The sequence below is a fragment of the Eublepharis macularius genome, chromosome 14 (genome assembly GCF_028583425.1).
Source record: "Eublepharis macularius isolate TG4126 chromosome 14, MPM_Emac_v1.0, whole genome shotgun sequence".
Lineage (NCBI taxonomy): Eukaryota > Metazoa > Chordata > Lepidosauria > Squamata > Eublepharidae > Eublepharis > Eublepharis macularius.
This window is the reverse complement of record NC_072803.1, coordinates 7,485,142-7,501,079: the sequence shown is the minus strand read 5'-3', so window position 1 is coordinate 7,501,079 and position 15,938 is coordinate 7,485,142. Positions and strand designations below refer to the sequence as shown.

Genomic DNA, 15,938 nt, shown 5'->3' with positions numbered 1-15,938 from the left:
CCCTCCAAATTCCATGTTTGTTGAGAATGCTCCTTAAGAGATCTCTAGCTTTCCGTCCCTTGACAAAAGTCCAGCTACCTGAGAGTGGGAAATGATTCTTAAAGCAGAATAGCCTTATTTAAACTTCTCTTTGTCAAACAGCTTTTTTTCCTCCTAGAAGGCTCTCTACCCTAAATCTTCTGCCCAAGTTTTAGATAAGGGGCAGCATATTGCCGGAAGATGAGTTCAGTGGAGGCTGGCAGGTGGCAACTCCTTGTGAAGAGCTTTACAGCCATGAGGAAATCTCCAGAGTAGCACAACATGCCAGAGACATGCAACCCCTGGGAGATCAAGGGCCACTTTCTAGAGCACAGCAAGATTAGACAAACTAACCCCTGAGCACGAGAGAGTTCTGAGTGGCAGATCCAGCAAATGGTGATGTTGTAGTCCCCCCTGCCCCAAACAGCATCCTGAAATCAATAGATAATCTGCAATCTTTTAACCCCCCCAGCCTGGAAATAGTTGCCAGGTAAAGGCGAGACGTAGTAGCATTGCCTTGACACCCCACAGAGGCAATTAATCACTTTTGTAAAAGTCATGTTTGCAACAGCAGCTTCTCTGCTAAATATTGATGTCCTTCTAGGAGCAGGAGTGGTGAATGTAGACAGCCCTTTTGTTCTTGCATGGTCAAGGAGTCACTCGATGTGGAATGAATTGCTACAAGCAGGGCTTTTTTTCTGGGAAAAGAGGTGGTGGAACTCAGTGGGTTGCCCTCAGAGAAAATGGTCACATGGCTGGTGGCCCCGCCCCCTGATCTCCAGACAGAGGGGAGTTTAGATTGCCCTCCGCGCCACTCAGCAGTGCGGAGGGCAATCTCAACCCCCCTCTGTCTGGAGATCGGGGGTGGGGCCACCAGCCATGTGACCATTTTCAAGAGGTTCCGGAACTCCGTCCCACCGTGTTCCAGTTGAAAAAAAGCCCTAGCTACAAGAATTGTAGGAATGACAGACTCTTGAGGAAAGCAATGGCTGCCCTTGGGATGGGGGGCATTCCTTTGCATGCATGCATTCAAACTCTGGCAAATTGAAAATGTGCAATTGGATGAAGAATGGGAAAATGCTGGAACTGGGTGATGTAATATCAGATGGGGGGATTCCTGGGAGGCAGCCTGTAGTTCCAGGTAGAGAGCATGCACAATTGTCCCCAGGTTAAATGCCTGGCAAAACCTCTGGGGAGATCTTGGTAGCAGAACTGGGAGATCATAGAGTCCTGGGATGTGCAGATGGGGTTCATTGGTTTACAGAGGCAAGGATCACCTTTAAGTGCTCTCTGTTGACTTGGAAAAGTAGACACTGCAATCCTCCTAGTGATGGACCTGGGAGAGTCCAGGACTGCAGTCCCAAAACTTCAAGGATTCTCTTGAACGGTCCTGCACTTTTGATGCCTGAGCTTCCTAAGACTTCGATGAGGCTCTTGCCCAGAGTGTTCTGACTGGCCGGAAGATGCACGCACCCTTGAGGAAGCCTACAGGCCTGGACAACATCTGGACAACGTCCTTTCCTCGTCCAGTTTTGCCTGAAGCAGCTCTCCCCGTTTTTGCAGGTGCCATAGGGTTCATGACAAGGGACAGAGGGCTTGAATCAGTAACCACATATTCTGACGGGGGCTCTAGCCAAAAAAGCAACCGTGGATTGCACCCTTCTCTGGGAACGGAGCTGCTCAGCATCAGGCCCTGTGGTGGACAAACACTACAAGGTCTCTGGGTTAGCTCAGCCAGATCTGAATGCCAGCAGCCTGACTTCGTCCCCTTGCCCTGCCAGCAGAATCTCTTTCCTGCCCTAGGAAGGTGCTGCAGTGACCCTCCGTACCTGTGCACCAGGACCGACTGTCCCGAATTAGCACTCACACTGGCCTCTTGCAACCTTTCCTGGGAGCTAGTGGTCCAGTGGGCAGCTGCTCACCTGTTTGTCTAGCAGGCAAATTGCCCTTCTGGTTTAACCCTTTTCTCCTATGCAAACCTTTTCTTCAGACCCTTTCTACTCTCCTTCAAGAAGAACATTCACCTGGAGTCAAAATGGCATCTCTGAACTGTGCCCCTAAAGATGCTCAGTCCCTGGAACATGGCCAAGGATTTCATGTGATGATTGCTAGGATGGGCACTGTTGCCCTTGACGTCCAGGTTAACATGTTGGCAAACGTCCATTGCTTTTCGGAAGCTCTCCTGCATTTTTCCATGTGTAGTATTTCTTCATCACTTTTTTTCTGGCAAACCGGCTGATGTCAAGCATAAATGCCAAGGACACGACGTACATAGCCAGGATCCCCATCTTCATCATCCAGAAAGTCTGGGGTGAAGTTACAATTGCGCACATAATCCACGCTCCTCCGATGATGCGCAGCACCAAGAAAAGCACCACAAAGAGGAAATCCACCACGTCGCCTGCCAAGCTGGGGTAGCGCCCCATATCCCGCAGGAACCAGCGTGCCTGCAACAGGGGGTTGGTGATCTCGCTCACAAAGAGGACCGCATTGACTTCAGTGGCCGACTCTCCAAGAACCAGCACGATCGTCAAGCCGCCGACGCTCAGCATGTGATGGCAGAGCATCAGTTCCCCTTCACTGCCGCAGTAAATGCACCAGCAGAGATCAAAGATGAAGTAGCCCAGGGTCAGGCACATCAGGCAGACCTGGAGGGTTGTATTTGCATTGCCTAGAAGGGTGAGAAAAGGACGGGTTAGGTTGCATGCCAAGTACTAAACCCCAGACATCCAGTATAGCTAGGGTGGCAGCTCTGGGTCAGGAAATTCCTGGAGATTTGGGGAGTGGGGCCTGGCTAGGGCAAAGTTTGGACAGAGAAAGGACCTTGGATGATGCCCTAAAGTACACCTTCCTAAGCAGTGATTTTCTCCAAGGGAACTCATCTCTATGGCTTGGAGGTCACTTGTAATTCCAGGAGATCTCCAGTCACTACCAGGAGCTTGGCAACCCTAAGTGTGGTTAAAGTGTTGCACTAGGAAGTGGGAGGCATGGCTTTAAATCCCAAACTGACATGAACCACGCTGGGTGACCTTGGACCGTTTCTCAAGGCAGCAGTAAGAAGAATAGCATAGCGCAGCACAGCATATGTATGAATGTGCCATCAAGTTGCAACTGTCTTATCACCAGGGCTTTTTTTCTGGGAAAAGAGGTGGTGGAACTCAGCGGGTTGCCCTCGGAGAAAATGGTCACATGGCTGGTGGCCCCGCCCCCTGATCTCCAGACAGGAGATCTGGAGATCAGGGGGCGGGGCCACCAGCCATGTGACCATTTTCAAGAGGTTCCGGAACTCCGTTCCACCGTGTTCCAGCTGAAAAAAAGCCCTGCTTATGACAATCCTAGCAAGTGGCTTTCAAGGCAACCGAGAAGCAGAGATGGTTTGTATTGCCTTCCACTGCAGACTCTTCCATGGTGGTTTCCTACCCGAGTACCAAAAATGCTTCGCTTCTGAGATCTGATGAGATTGGGCTATATTATGTCACCTTCCCTCCCTATATTGTATCAAATATTAGATCAGGTCCTAACAAAATATGAGTCCAATAGCACCATAAAGAGCAAAAGAATTTTCTAGATATATCAGAATAAGCTTTGATGAATCACAAAAGCTTTATTCCTTGGAACAATGTGTAGGTCTTTTAGCTGTTACTAAACTTGGTTTTTGTCCCCTGCTGCTACAGATGAACAATACCCATCTGAATACATCATATAATACCGGGCAGTTACGGCAGTTTTAAGCCTGCTTTCTCAAGATTGAGCAAGTTGTATTTTTGCCACCCAAAGCAGGGGAATTGTTCTTTGCTTGCAAATTATGTGCTCCCAATAAATGTGTTAATCTTTAAAGCATCACAAAACTCTTTGTTATTCTAAGTAATTTGAGAGAAAATCAACATTTTTGAAATTTCAAATGATTGACAATCACTAAGTGTTTTGCTCAGAAGTTGTTGTACGTAAAAACTTACTGACCATTGTCTTCCCCCTCCAGCAGTATGGCTGAATGTGCTTTATGGTGTTAGGTGCCAGTAAAGAGTCCATGGGAAGCTTTAATGGTGCCCCTCTGCCTGGCCTGCTGCCCTCACTAAGCCTCACTAAGTTCTGACTTTTCATCAACCACCTTGTAAACTTACTTGATTAGTCCATTTTTTTAAAAAAAATTGCATAATTTCATGTGGTTTGATTTAAATAGTCAATACATTAAATGATCTCAGAAGCCCACAGAGAGTAAAATAAAGTCAGGGTAGCTGTGTATTTGCCTCTCCAAACAAACAAAAAACCTCTAACAACCCTGCTCCAAATGTATGCCCCATTTTTGTGATATGAAAAGCTAAATTCTGCAGCCTTTGCAAACTCTGCAGCTTTGAATTATTTGGTCTTATTTTGCATGTCTGCGTATTTAAAAAGGGGTTTTGCACAGTCCTTTATTCAGCATTGGAGAGACTGATCAGAGAGGCAAAGTGCTGAACCTTCTGTGCCATGTAAACTTTTGGTTCCCAGAAATTATATGCCTCAGCCTCCCTGTTTTACTTTCAAGCATATGATAAGAACTACAAACTTGCTTTTTTTTTAAAAAGGCAAAACAAAAGCTGCTGAGATCCCAATCAAGAGTTGAAAGATTTCTTGCAATTTCTCTTTTTGTGCCAAGGAAACCTGAATTCGTCAATAGCTCCTGTAACGTTTTGGCTTCTTTGACATGATTTATTCTGCTAATGCTGGGGAAGGGAACTGGCAAAGTGGTAGCTGTGTATTAGGAGGCACAATTATGGCAGGCTGGAAGAACAGGGCAGGGGAGTGGCTGGGAGTTGGAAAGGAAGCGAAGCGTAGTTGAAGACTGGGTGGATGGTGGTGGCAGGAATGCCTGATGAAGTGCCAAAGCGAGGCCTCAAGTTAAGATTGCCAGGTGCCCGCAGCGGGCAGGGGAACTCACACCACTCACAGATGGGGGTGGAGGAACAATGTCAGAGTCCCCCTTTGGTGACACTCTAGGAAATGAGTGGTATGAGGTGGAGGGGGGCGACTCTTACAGCATTGTTGGGAGGGGGCAGTGGCACGTTCTCCTCTCAGGCTCCGCCTCCCAACAGCAGGGGCGTGTCTCCAACAACCCTATCTCCGATGGAACGTTAGCCATAAGGGTTAGGTGAAACAGAAGCAGAAAGAAATCAAGATGGGAGAGAACGGTGTGTGTGTGTGTGTGTGGCCCTGAGCTCTGGAAATTAAGCTGCAACTAGAATTGATTTGGGGTTACTTTCCCAAAATTTCAAGTTTAGACCATTTCACATTTCAAATGTAAACTCTCTAAGTTTGTTCTGCAAATGCTGAAGTAACAACATACAAAGAACCCTGCTGGGCTGAATGGACAGTCCGTCAAATCCAGCATTCTGTTTCCCACAATGGCCGCCTCGGATCCCCCCTGAGGGCCCGTAAGGTATCGTTTCCCTCCCAGCAAGTGCTATTGAGAGGTACGCTGCCGCATTTGCTTTCTATCTCATTTTTATTCCACCCTTCTTCCGAGGAGTTCCAGTAATGATCTTCTCCATAGAAAGATGGGGAAGAGATACACTGCATCTGAACATGGAGGCTCCTTCAAGTCATCAGGAGTGATTATCTATGCTCGATCAATTTATCTATGCTCTGTGAAATTCCCTAGTCCTCCTTTTTGAAGACATTTGAACTAGTGACCACTACTTCAGCGGTGAGTTCCACAAGGCGATGAAGCAACTCTCTTGAAGGTAGATGGAAAGGCTGCAAGAGACTGAAGACTGGAGAATGCAAATCAGAATTTTTGCAGAAGTGTTGGAGATTGAACTGTTCAGTTGATATCTTGCCTTGCCCGAGTTTCTTCCAGCTTTGTCTATAACAGCTTTGCTACACAAGGCAAATGACCGGGAGACTCACAAAACATTGTCTAACTAGGGTTCAAATCACACTTAGCAGTGATTTACTGGATTTGAATAGGTTTCAATTTCAAGCGTCGTAATCCAGCAGTGCCCTGACCTGGATAGCCCAGGTGAGCCTGGTCCCGTCAGATCTCAGAAGCTAAGCAGGGTTGGCCTTGGTTAGTAATTGGATGGGAGACCTCGAACGAAGACCAGGGTTGCAGAGGCAGGCAGTGGCAAACCATCTCTGTTAGTCTCCACCTGGGGAGGGGGGGAGTCACCATATGTCAGGTAAGACTTGAGGGCACTCTACCACCCCTTGAGGTGAATGAAGAGTCATCTGTTCCCATATACATTGCATGTTAGTTTCCTCCTTGTGCCTTCTCCAAATGGGAGGGCTATATTGTAGGGATGGGGTCTCAGGTGCTTCATTAATGAGTTAGGGACCGTAGACTTCATCACTATATTGCCTTACATAGTACCTGTTGCTTTAAATATGCACTCCTATGTACCACCTATGCTCCATGTTGTCTAATGTCAGTCCTAGAATTATGTTCTGTTTCAGTATTTTTCTCATCTCTGTATTGGATTCCTGTTAATGCTTTGTCTTTGTAAACTTGTATTTATTTATCCTGTGGCATTGTTTATGGAAAGGTCCTTGATACTGTGTTGAAATGGACTTGATACTGATTGTACTGATCTTATACATTGTAATCTGCCTTGAGTCTCAGGGAGAAAGGTTGACTATCAAATCAATCAATCAATCAATCAATCAATCAATCAATCAATCAATCAATCAATCAATCAATCAATCAATCAATACAATACAATGCAATGCAATGCAATGCAATGCAATGCAATGCAATACAATACAATACAATACAATACCCTCCCAAGATGCAACTTACTGTACGAACCTGTATGAGTCAAAGGCCAGGGCCCATCAATAAGAGCTATGTAGCCAGAGAAGAAGGTGACAATCAAGCCGTGCGCCAGTGTGACCAGCCGGCAGCTCCATTCCGGGGTGCGATGTTTGTTCCGGTGCCTGAAGCCATAATAGAGTGACAGCCAGATCAGGAAACTGCAGAGGACTTGGAGAATGATGGAGACCATCATCCTGTAACTGAGAGAGAAAGGACAGGGGAATTAATCCAGTTGTGGACCAATGATAACCGAGCCAATCTACATGTTCAGAAGAACTCTGTGGGGTCTGGACATCCTTGAATCGGAACCCTTAGAGTACAGGGGCAGGTCATTGCCTGATTGGATGCTTCCCTCACATAAAATAATTGCCCTCCATCGGAGAACGCTCTGATCAGCTGGAAAACATCTGCTGGTGGTCCCTGGCCCCAGGGAGGCTTGGTTGGCCTCAACCAGGGCCAGGGTCTTTTTGGTCCTGTCCTCAACCTGGTGGAACTCTCTGTCTGAGGACACCTGGGCCCGTCAGGATCTTCTATCATTTCGGCGGGCCTGTAAGACAGAGATGTTCCACCAGGCATATGGTTGAGGCCAGCATGAGATCCTCATTGAGCCTCCCACCAGCCTCCCACTAAGTGTGGGATTATACAGTGTCCACTAGCCGGCTGCCCAACATATGGGTACAGCACGGGGCTATGTAGTGCCCACTCGTTAGCTGACCCACGTATGAGTTGCAGTGCATTATCTGTCCGCTTCCCTCCTCCTGTATGTTGATGGACAGGAATCTGGAATTGATCCCATCTTGGGACAGTTATTATCTGTTTGTTGATTTTATGATGAACTGTTGTTTTATGGATTGTTTTAATATTTGATATATTGTCGAAGGCTTTCATGGCCGGAGAACGATGGTTGCTGTGGATTTTCTGGGCTGTATAGCCGTGGTCTTGGCATTGTAGTTCCTGACGTTTCGCCAGCAGCTGTGGCTGGCATCTTCAGAGGTGTAGCACCAAAAGACAGGGATCTCTCAGTGTCACAGTGTGGAAAAGATGTTGGCAGGTTATTTATATCTACTCAGGAGGGGTGGGGTTGGGCCATCCTGTAAGAGTAGATATGTGTGATATGTGCTGATATGTGTGTGTGATATGTGCTGATATGTGTGTGATATGTGTGATATCATCTACCCTCCTGAGTAGATATAAATGACCTGCCAGCATCTTTTCCACACTGTGACACTGAGAGATCTCTGTCTTTTGGAGCTACACCTCTGAAGATGCCAGCCACAGCTGCTGGTGAAACGTCAGGAACTACAATGCCAAGACCACGGCTATACAGCCTGGAAAATCCACAACAACCATCGTTTTAGTATTTGTATTATATTTTTATAACTGTTGTACCTTGCCCTGAGCTTGCTTGCGGGAAGGGCGAGTTAGAAATGTAATAAATAATAATAATAATAATCAACTCTGCATTGTAAATAAGTGGTGCAGAGAAACGTTGCCTGCAACACCATGTATGCCAGTTTTGCATCAGGATGGGGGAAAAAATCACAGATATTTGCAGTATCTCCAACTGCAGGGTTTCGCTGGTTAAACCCTCATTCTTTCTGTCTCTCTGGAATCTGGAAAGTCACTAGCCCTGTGAAACTGACTCTTATCACACTCATAAAAACACCCTTCCAGGAGCAAAAGAATGCAGAGCTCCGACAGGAAAAACACTCTCGGCCTCACCAGCCATGTCATGCCACGTTCTGCTCTTGCAAAACGGATCAGACCGTTCGGTCATTGCCTGCAGTTAACTTCACCAAAGCAGAGCTCTGTGCTTGGTGCCCCACAAACGCTGAATTTTTAGACTTGTAGAAATTATGCTTATTTTTCATCATCTATCTTGTAATTCTTTTGCGTAATTCTGGTTAAGGACATGCATTCCTTTCCAAATGAATGAAAACTAAACAAACCCCCATGTTACGTTTGCCTGCATAAAAAAGAACAAACGGGAATAAGAATGAATGAATGCCCGCTGTTTGCTTCATGCGTTTCCTTACTTTTTGCCTTTTGTTGATTTTGTCTTTACTTGCTTCTGTATTTTTTACTCCACTTGTCTCCCCAATGGGGAACCACATAGCTTTGTAAAAATGCAATTTAAATAAATGAATGGAAAAAGAGTCTAATGAACCACATCCTGAGCTAATTAACTGCGTATGAATTTGGAACTCTTTCTGCTATGATCCTAGGCAAGGAAGACTCCCCCCAGAGGCCTTTTTGCAGATAGGATACCAGCTCTCAAAAGCTGGGGAGATGCTGAAGAAGAAGAAGCAGAAGAGAACCATTGTGGTATAGGAGTTAGTGTCGGCTAGGATATGGGAGACCCAAGTTTAAATCCCTAATCTGCTATGGAAGCTGGCTCAGTGTTCTTAGGCCAATCACACCCTCTTAGCCTAAGCTACCTTACAGGGTTGTTGTGGGGATAAAATGGAAGAGAGGAGAAAAGTGTATTCTCTGCAAACAGTTTTTAGGATCCCGTCTCATCAATTAGCAGCCAAGAAATCAGACAAAGATTGAGACTTGGAAGAACAGCTGTGAGGGAACTAGAAAAGATCCTTAAAGATAAAGATGTCTATCTGGGGATCGAGTTAATTCAAACTATGGTATTACTCATTACTATGTACAGATGTGAAAGTTGGACAATGAAGAAAGCCGACAGGAAGAAAATTGATTCCTTTGAAATGTGGTGCTGGAGAAAAGTTTTGCGGGTAGCATGGATGGCTGACAAAGAAGACAACTAAGTGGGTTCTAGATCACATCAAGCCTGAATTCTCCCTAGAAGCTAAAATGACAAAACTAAAGCTGTCATACTTTGGTCACATCATGAGAAGACAAGATTCTCTGGAAAAATCAATAATGCTAGGAAAAGTTGAAAGCAGTAGGAAAAGAGGATGACGCAAAATGAGATGGTTGGACTCAATAAAAGAATCCACGCCCTCCAGTTTGCAGGATCTGAGCAAGTCTATTAATGATAGGATATTTTGGAGGTCTTTCATTCATAGGGTCACCACGCTATATAACCCTCACCCCAGTTTTCCCACCGATTGGGCCACTGCTTCTCTTCACCTCCCACCCTATAGAATGTTCTATTGGGACTGGGTAATATGGGCCGCCATCTAGAGTTGTTCTATGACTGAATTGTATGCTTATCTTTTTTTTTATGAAAAAAAATTAATGTTAATTTTAATGCTGATGTTATCTGCTTTGAGCCCGTTCTTGGGGAGAGTGTATTATAAATCCAATCAATCAATTAATTAATTTGGAACCAGTTTGGTGTAGTGGTTATAAGCGACGGGACTCTAATCTCGAAAACTAGGTTTGATTCCCCACTCCTCCACTTGAAGCCAGCTGGGTGGCCTTGGGTCAGTCACAGCTCTCTCGGAGCTCTCTCAGCCCCACCCACCTCACAGGGTGATTGTCGTGAGGATAATAACAACACACTTTGTATACTGCTCTGAGTGGGTGTCAAGTTGTCCTAAAGGGCGGATATATGCCAGGAATGTAATATTTAGTAGATAAGTTAAGTGGGAAAGGGAACAGAGATAGCACTGTGTTATAATAGATAAGCTTAGAAGAGAGTGAAAGTATATGTTTAATAGAATAATATAAGTTTGAAATGAGTAGGGGGGAAAATGGATAAGGGGTTGGAAAACTGTTGGAAGTCAACAAAAGGGGGGGAAAGGGAGGGGGTTAGAACTGGAATATCTAAAGGAAATTGATTGTAATGAGTATAATATAGATTGATTTCTAATCCAATAAAATTTTTTTTAAAAAAAGTTGTCCTAAAGGGCAGTATACAATCGAATGTCATTATTATCAATTAATCAACCAATCAACCGATAATTGACAGCACATAACACACACACTCATCTGTTACAGTTCTCTTACTCAAGAGAAACTCACCACTCATGGTCATAAGCCTACTGAGGTGCTGCAACAGTCAAGTCATTAATTAATTAGATCAGTCACTTACAAACAACACAGTTAATTGCCTGAATGATCTTCACACTGTTTAATGAGATCTTGATACTGTAATCAATTAGAAACATGGGCTGTTAACATAAGAGCAATGATTGGGTGACATGTGCCCGGTCCCACACAGATAACCAGGCACTGAGCCAAACAGCAGTTCAGCATGGGGCAGAGTTAGCAGGGGCTGACGCAGCCCTTGCTTTCCCTCTCAAATGGCTGATCAGCTCCAACACCGATTGTCCGATTGGGGGTTACTCATGGACAGACTTGGCTGAGGCAAGACTAGGCAGGGGCCTCCGGCGGATCATTTGGAGGGCACAGCAAGCAAGTGGTACATTCCCAACTGAGCTTCCTGAAATGCTTGCAAGGCACAAGGTTTCAGGAAACTGGAGTGGTCATGTATGGCTTGATGTGCTAGCCTTAAAGGTGCCTGGAGAACGAGGAAGGAGTACACACGAAGCTGCCGTATACTAGACGAGCGACACATTTCTGGGTAGCAGTGTGTGTGAACAAGACCTTGGGATATGCGTGGATGGGAAGCTAAATATGAGAAGTCAGTGTGATGCAGCAGCAAAAAAAGCAAAGATAATCTCGGAGTGTATCAACAAAGGCGTAACATCCACATCACAAGATGTCATTGTCTCACTGTATACCGCATTGGGGTCAGGCCCGACCTGGAGTATTGTGTGCGGTTCTGGAGGCCTCATTTCCAAATGGATGTGGACAGATTGCAGTGGGTGCAGAAGAGAGCAACCAAGATGACCAGGGGCCTGGAGACCAAGCCCTACGAGGAAAGGCTAAGGGACTTGGGAATGTTCAGCTTGGAGAAGAGGAGGCTGAGGGGAGACACGATTGCTCTCTTTAAGTATTGAAAAGGCTGTCACTTAGAGGAGGGAAGGGAGCAGTTCCTGTTGGCAGCAGAGGACAGGACTCAACACAAGGGGCTTCGACTACAAGAGGGAAGGTACCGGCTGGACATTAGGAAAAATTTCTTCACATTTAGAGTAATTGAGCAGTGGAATCGGCGCCCTAGGGATGTGGTGGGTTCCCTCTCATTGGTGGTCTTAAAGGAGCAACTGGACGAATCCTTGTCAGGGATACTTTAGGCTGTTCCTGCCTTGGGCAGGAGGGTGGACTAGATAGTATGTAAGGCTCCTTAAACTCTATAATTCTATGAATCATGCCATCAGTCTAAGTTAGTATTGTCTGTGGCTCTCCAGGGCTTCAGGTGGAGGTCTTTCACATCCGCTACCAGATTCTTTTTAAACTTGCGTTTCTAGGAATTGAACCTGGGACCTTCTATGTGCTACAGACACTCTACACTGAACCACAGCCATAATCACATTGGTTGCTTCGGCTCTGAAAATGGGAGCTGGGGCACGGAGTGCTGAGAAACCGTAGTAGACTCTGAGGGCACCCCTTATGAATCTGCCACTGCTAGGAGTCGAGAGAGCATAGCAACAGTTAGCATTTTATTTATCAATTCACTGATTTTATTGATAGAGTTGGCTCCAGCCAACTTTTTCACTCAGCCTCACCCCGTTCCCCAGTCCCCGTTCTGCATCAATTTTGTCCACGCAGGCTTTGCACCTGATTGGACTGGCTCACTTCCTATGTAAATACTGAATTGTAAACAAGAGGTAAATCCGAATATTACAACATATACTCCTTTATAATGCTAAGATTCCATTCCGCTGTGTGGTATTCCTTGTGTCATAATGCTTATGATTAATTTTAGAAAGATAACTTCTGAGGAAGGTCTACTAAGAATAACTCCTGAGGAAGGTCAATTACTAAACGGGCTGACATCTAGATGCTTGTCTTATTACTACTACTCATTGCAAAAGCTGTTTGATTATATCACAAGGATGGAACTTTTCTAAAGTTGTTATACAGGATCACATTATTTGTTGTGACAATTTTCTGTTATTTATGTACATAGATCCAGACAGGGCTTTTTTTTCTGGGAAAAGAGGTGGTGGAACTCAGTGGATTGCCCTCAGCGAAAATGGTCACATGGCTGGTGGCCCCGCCCCCTGATCTCCAGACAGAGGGGGAGTTGAGATTGCCCTCCGCGCTGTGCGGAGGGCAATCTCAACTCCCCTCTGTCTGGAAATCAGGGGGCGGGGCCACCAGCCATGTGACCATTTTCAAGCGGTTCCGGAACTCTGTTCCACCACGTTCCAGCTGAAAAAAAGCCCTGGATCCAGAGGAATTAGTCATGTTAGTCTGTAGTTGCAAAATAGTAAAGAGTCTAGTAGCATCTGACGAAGAGAGCTGTGGTTCTCAAAAGCTTATGCTACAATAAAGTTGATCTTAAAGGTGCTACTGGACTTGTCAAAAATAATAATAAATGTTTAATAAGGTCAAAGACCAGACAGGTAACAACATACAATCTAATTAAAACACACAGTCAAGGACAGGTAAATCATACTATTAAAAATCTATTCATCTATCCATCTAATAAATATCGATTTTCCAGGGTTCAGATTCTTAAAGGTGCTACTGGACTATTTACTGTTATTTATGTAATATGTAAAGATTATATGCGATTGTAAAGTATAGTAGCCATATAATCACAGTGATGGTTTGGTTTTTGTTAGTAGTTGTATTTTTTTTTACACTGTGATCCTCGTGTGTTTTTCATCTTTAAATCTCTGCACTGGCTTTTGTCTCCTCCCAGATCTGGAAGACGCAAGCCAGGGTGGTTGAGTTTTAACCCTTCAGACCTGAAACCCACGTTGAACTCCAGTCCATACCTTCGCATTCATTTTTTTACCAGTTCGACCTCCAATTCTCCTCCTTTCCCTGATTTTGTTCCTCTTTCTCCCAGCTTTCTCACTTCCTCTCTTTCACTCTTTCCCTTGTTCTCTCCTTCTCACCTTCTTGGGGGACGTATGAACACGCCCTTCTTTCATAGGATGATGTCACGAGCCCGTTCATGTCACTGATTTTTATTCTCAGTTTTCTTATGGAAAAGGGGCGGGGGGGGGGGCGGTTCATGAAATTGGGTAACATCTTTGTCCCTTCCTTGAAGAAAAGAGCTTTTAAAAAGTGATGGTTGTGCTGTGGTACGTTTCATTTTAGGCAGGCCTGGATGAAGACATGCTGAGACCCTAAACTGAATTGTTCAAGGGGAGGGCTGCATGGTAAGGAAGCGGCCTCAAGAGATCCATCAGTAAAAGCGATAAGAAGGGAATAAAGACTTCACTACTGCTGCTGTAACCAGTGAGGGACCATAACTTTCACTGCTATTGTTATAAGTATAATCTTCCTGTGTAGTTCTTATGTTGTTTAATATATCAGTCATGGAATTTGCCTATGCTCAGTTTCAATATTGTTAAATCTTTCTCTTTCTTTCTTTCTTTCTTTCTTTCTTTCTTTCTTTCTTTCTTTCTTTCTTTCTTTCTTTCTTTCTTTCTTTCTTTCTTTCTTTCTTTCTTTCTTTCTTTCTTTCTTTCTTTCTTTCTTTCTTTCTTTCTTTCTTTCTTTCTTTCTTTCTTTCTAAATCTTGCAGATTGCATATATATGCCCACTACATGTATATGGAAAGGTCTTTGATCCTGATTGTACTGACTCACCTTGTGTAATCCACCATGAGGGTCAGTGAGAAAGGCAGACTCTAAATGACATAAAGAAATAAACTATATCAAGGTCCCACAGCGTTACCCCAAAATGGTAATTCAGTCATTCTTATTTATTTATTTTTTGTATTTAGAGCCCCCTCTTAATCTGAGGTCCTACGCTGTAGTTTACTTAACTTGTGCATAAATTCAACTCTGATTTTAGGTCAGTTAGGAAACACACCCAGCTTGCCAAAGTCCAGCGCGCTAGCAGAGAAATTCCTATAACTCTATGTCCTTTCTTGTTTCTCTCTATGCTCACCATCTTGTTTCTCTCCTTCTCTTTCCCTCTCATCGCTGGCAATTTCATATTTAAATCTGTACAAAAGTCAATATGAAAGGGCATAATCCCCCAAATACTCACCAACAGAGCTGATGATTATTATGAAACCACAAAATATTTGGTGACTGGGTCCAGCCGGTGAACTTCTCTAAAGCTCCTTCTGTGGTTAGGTATGCGTTCCAAAAGACCAGCTGAGGAGTGAATCTTCCCGCCTCTCCTCTCCTAGGAGAGGAAACAATTTAATCTCCTCAACTCAGCTGTGTGGACACGAGTTCTTTGGGAGGATTACAGGTCACCTCCTTCAAGGCAGGGAAGCTTCACCTATCTCTTATATCTTCTTCCATGTGGGCAGGCCTCCTTATGACCATTGGGCCTTTGCGTTTTTTCTAATGACAGCCGTGTACATCAGTTGTAAGGCTAGTAAAACTGGATTCTTTTGAGATTACATTGAAGGAACCTCAGAGTGCAGAGAGAGATCTCAGATTTGGAGAGCAGTTTGCTCTGCCCGGAAGAGCAGAAGCCAATTTTTCTCTCCCCCCACCCCGCCCCGGTCAGTGGGACACTAATAGCACTCTTCTATTTTTACATTGCAGCTCCATGTTGAATTCACTTTACAGGGGCTGCAAAAGCCCCCCACCTCTGTGAGGGAAAGGCAGGAGGCATGTTCTTTGCTGAAATTGAAGGAACAAGAGAGGGAATTTTATGCAGTCTGAAGTAGATGTATGATTTCTCTGTTGGGGTCTTTGGGTGAAAGCCCACATTGGAGGCAGGAAGGATTTATATTGGGAAAGGGACACACAGGCAGGGCTTTTTTTCAGCAGGAACGTGGTGGAACGGAGTTCCGGCATCTCTTGAAAATGGTCACATGGCTGGTGGCCCCACCCCCTGATCTCTAGACAGAGGGGAGTTTAGATGGCCCTCTGCGCCATGGCGTGGAGGGCAATCTAAACTTCCCTCTGTCTAGAGATCAGGGGACAGGGCCAGCAGCCACATGACCATTTTCGCCGAGGGTGATATAAACTTTTAAAAACTCCCCGCTTGTTCCAGCTGAACCAAAGTGATGTCATTGTGCGGTCCTGGGGGCGTGCACGCTCTTTGCGTGCATGCATGTGGTGCCAGGGGCACCACCTTCCGCCAGGAGTTGCCCCCTGTGCTGGGAACCCGCTGAGTTCCACCACCTCTTTTCCCAGAAAAAAAGTCCTGCACACAGGAAATG

General features: G+C 45.1%; 1 protein-coding gene across 1 annotated transcript; it reads right to left on the bottom strand.

Annotated features, from left to right (window-relative positions):
* Positions 1 to 939: 939 nt before the first annotated feature.
* On the bottom strand, positions 940 to 14,961 carry LOC129342499 (TLC domain-containing protein 5-like). Its single transcript, XM_054998300.1, has 3 exons — positions 14,804 to 14,961; positions 6,803 to 7,008; positions 940 to 2,689 (listed from the first exon to the last, which is right to left on the bottom strand). The coding sequence occupies exons 2-3, from the start codon at positions 6,999 to 7,001 to the stop codon at positions 2,160 to 2,162; spliced, it is 729 nt and encodes a 242-aa protein (XP_054854275.1). The 5' UTR covers positions 7,002 to 7,008; positions 14,804 to 14,961; the 3' UTR covers positions 940 to 2,159.
* Between the last annotated feature and the right edge of the window lie 977 nt (positions 14,962 to 15,938).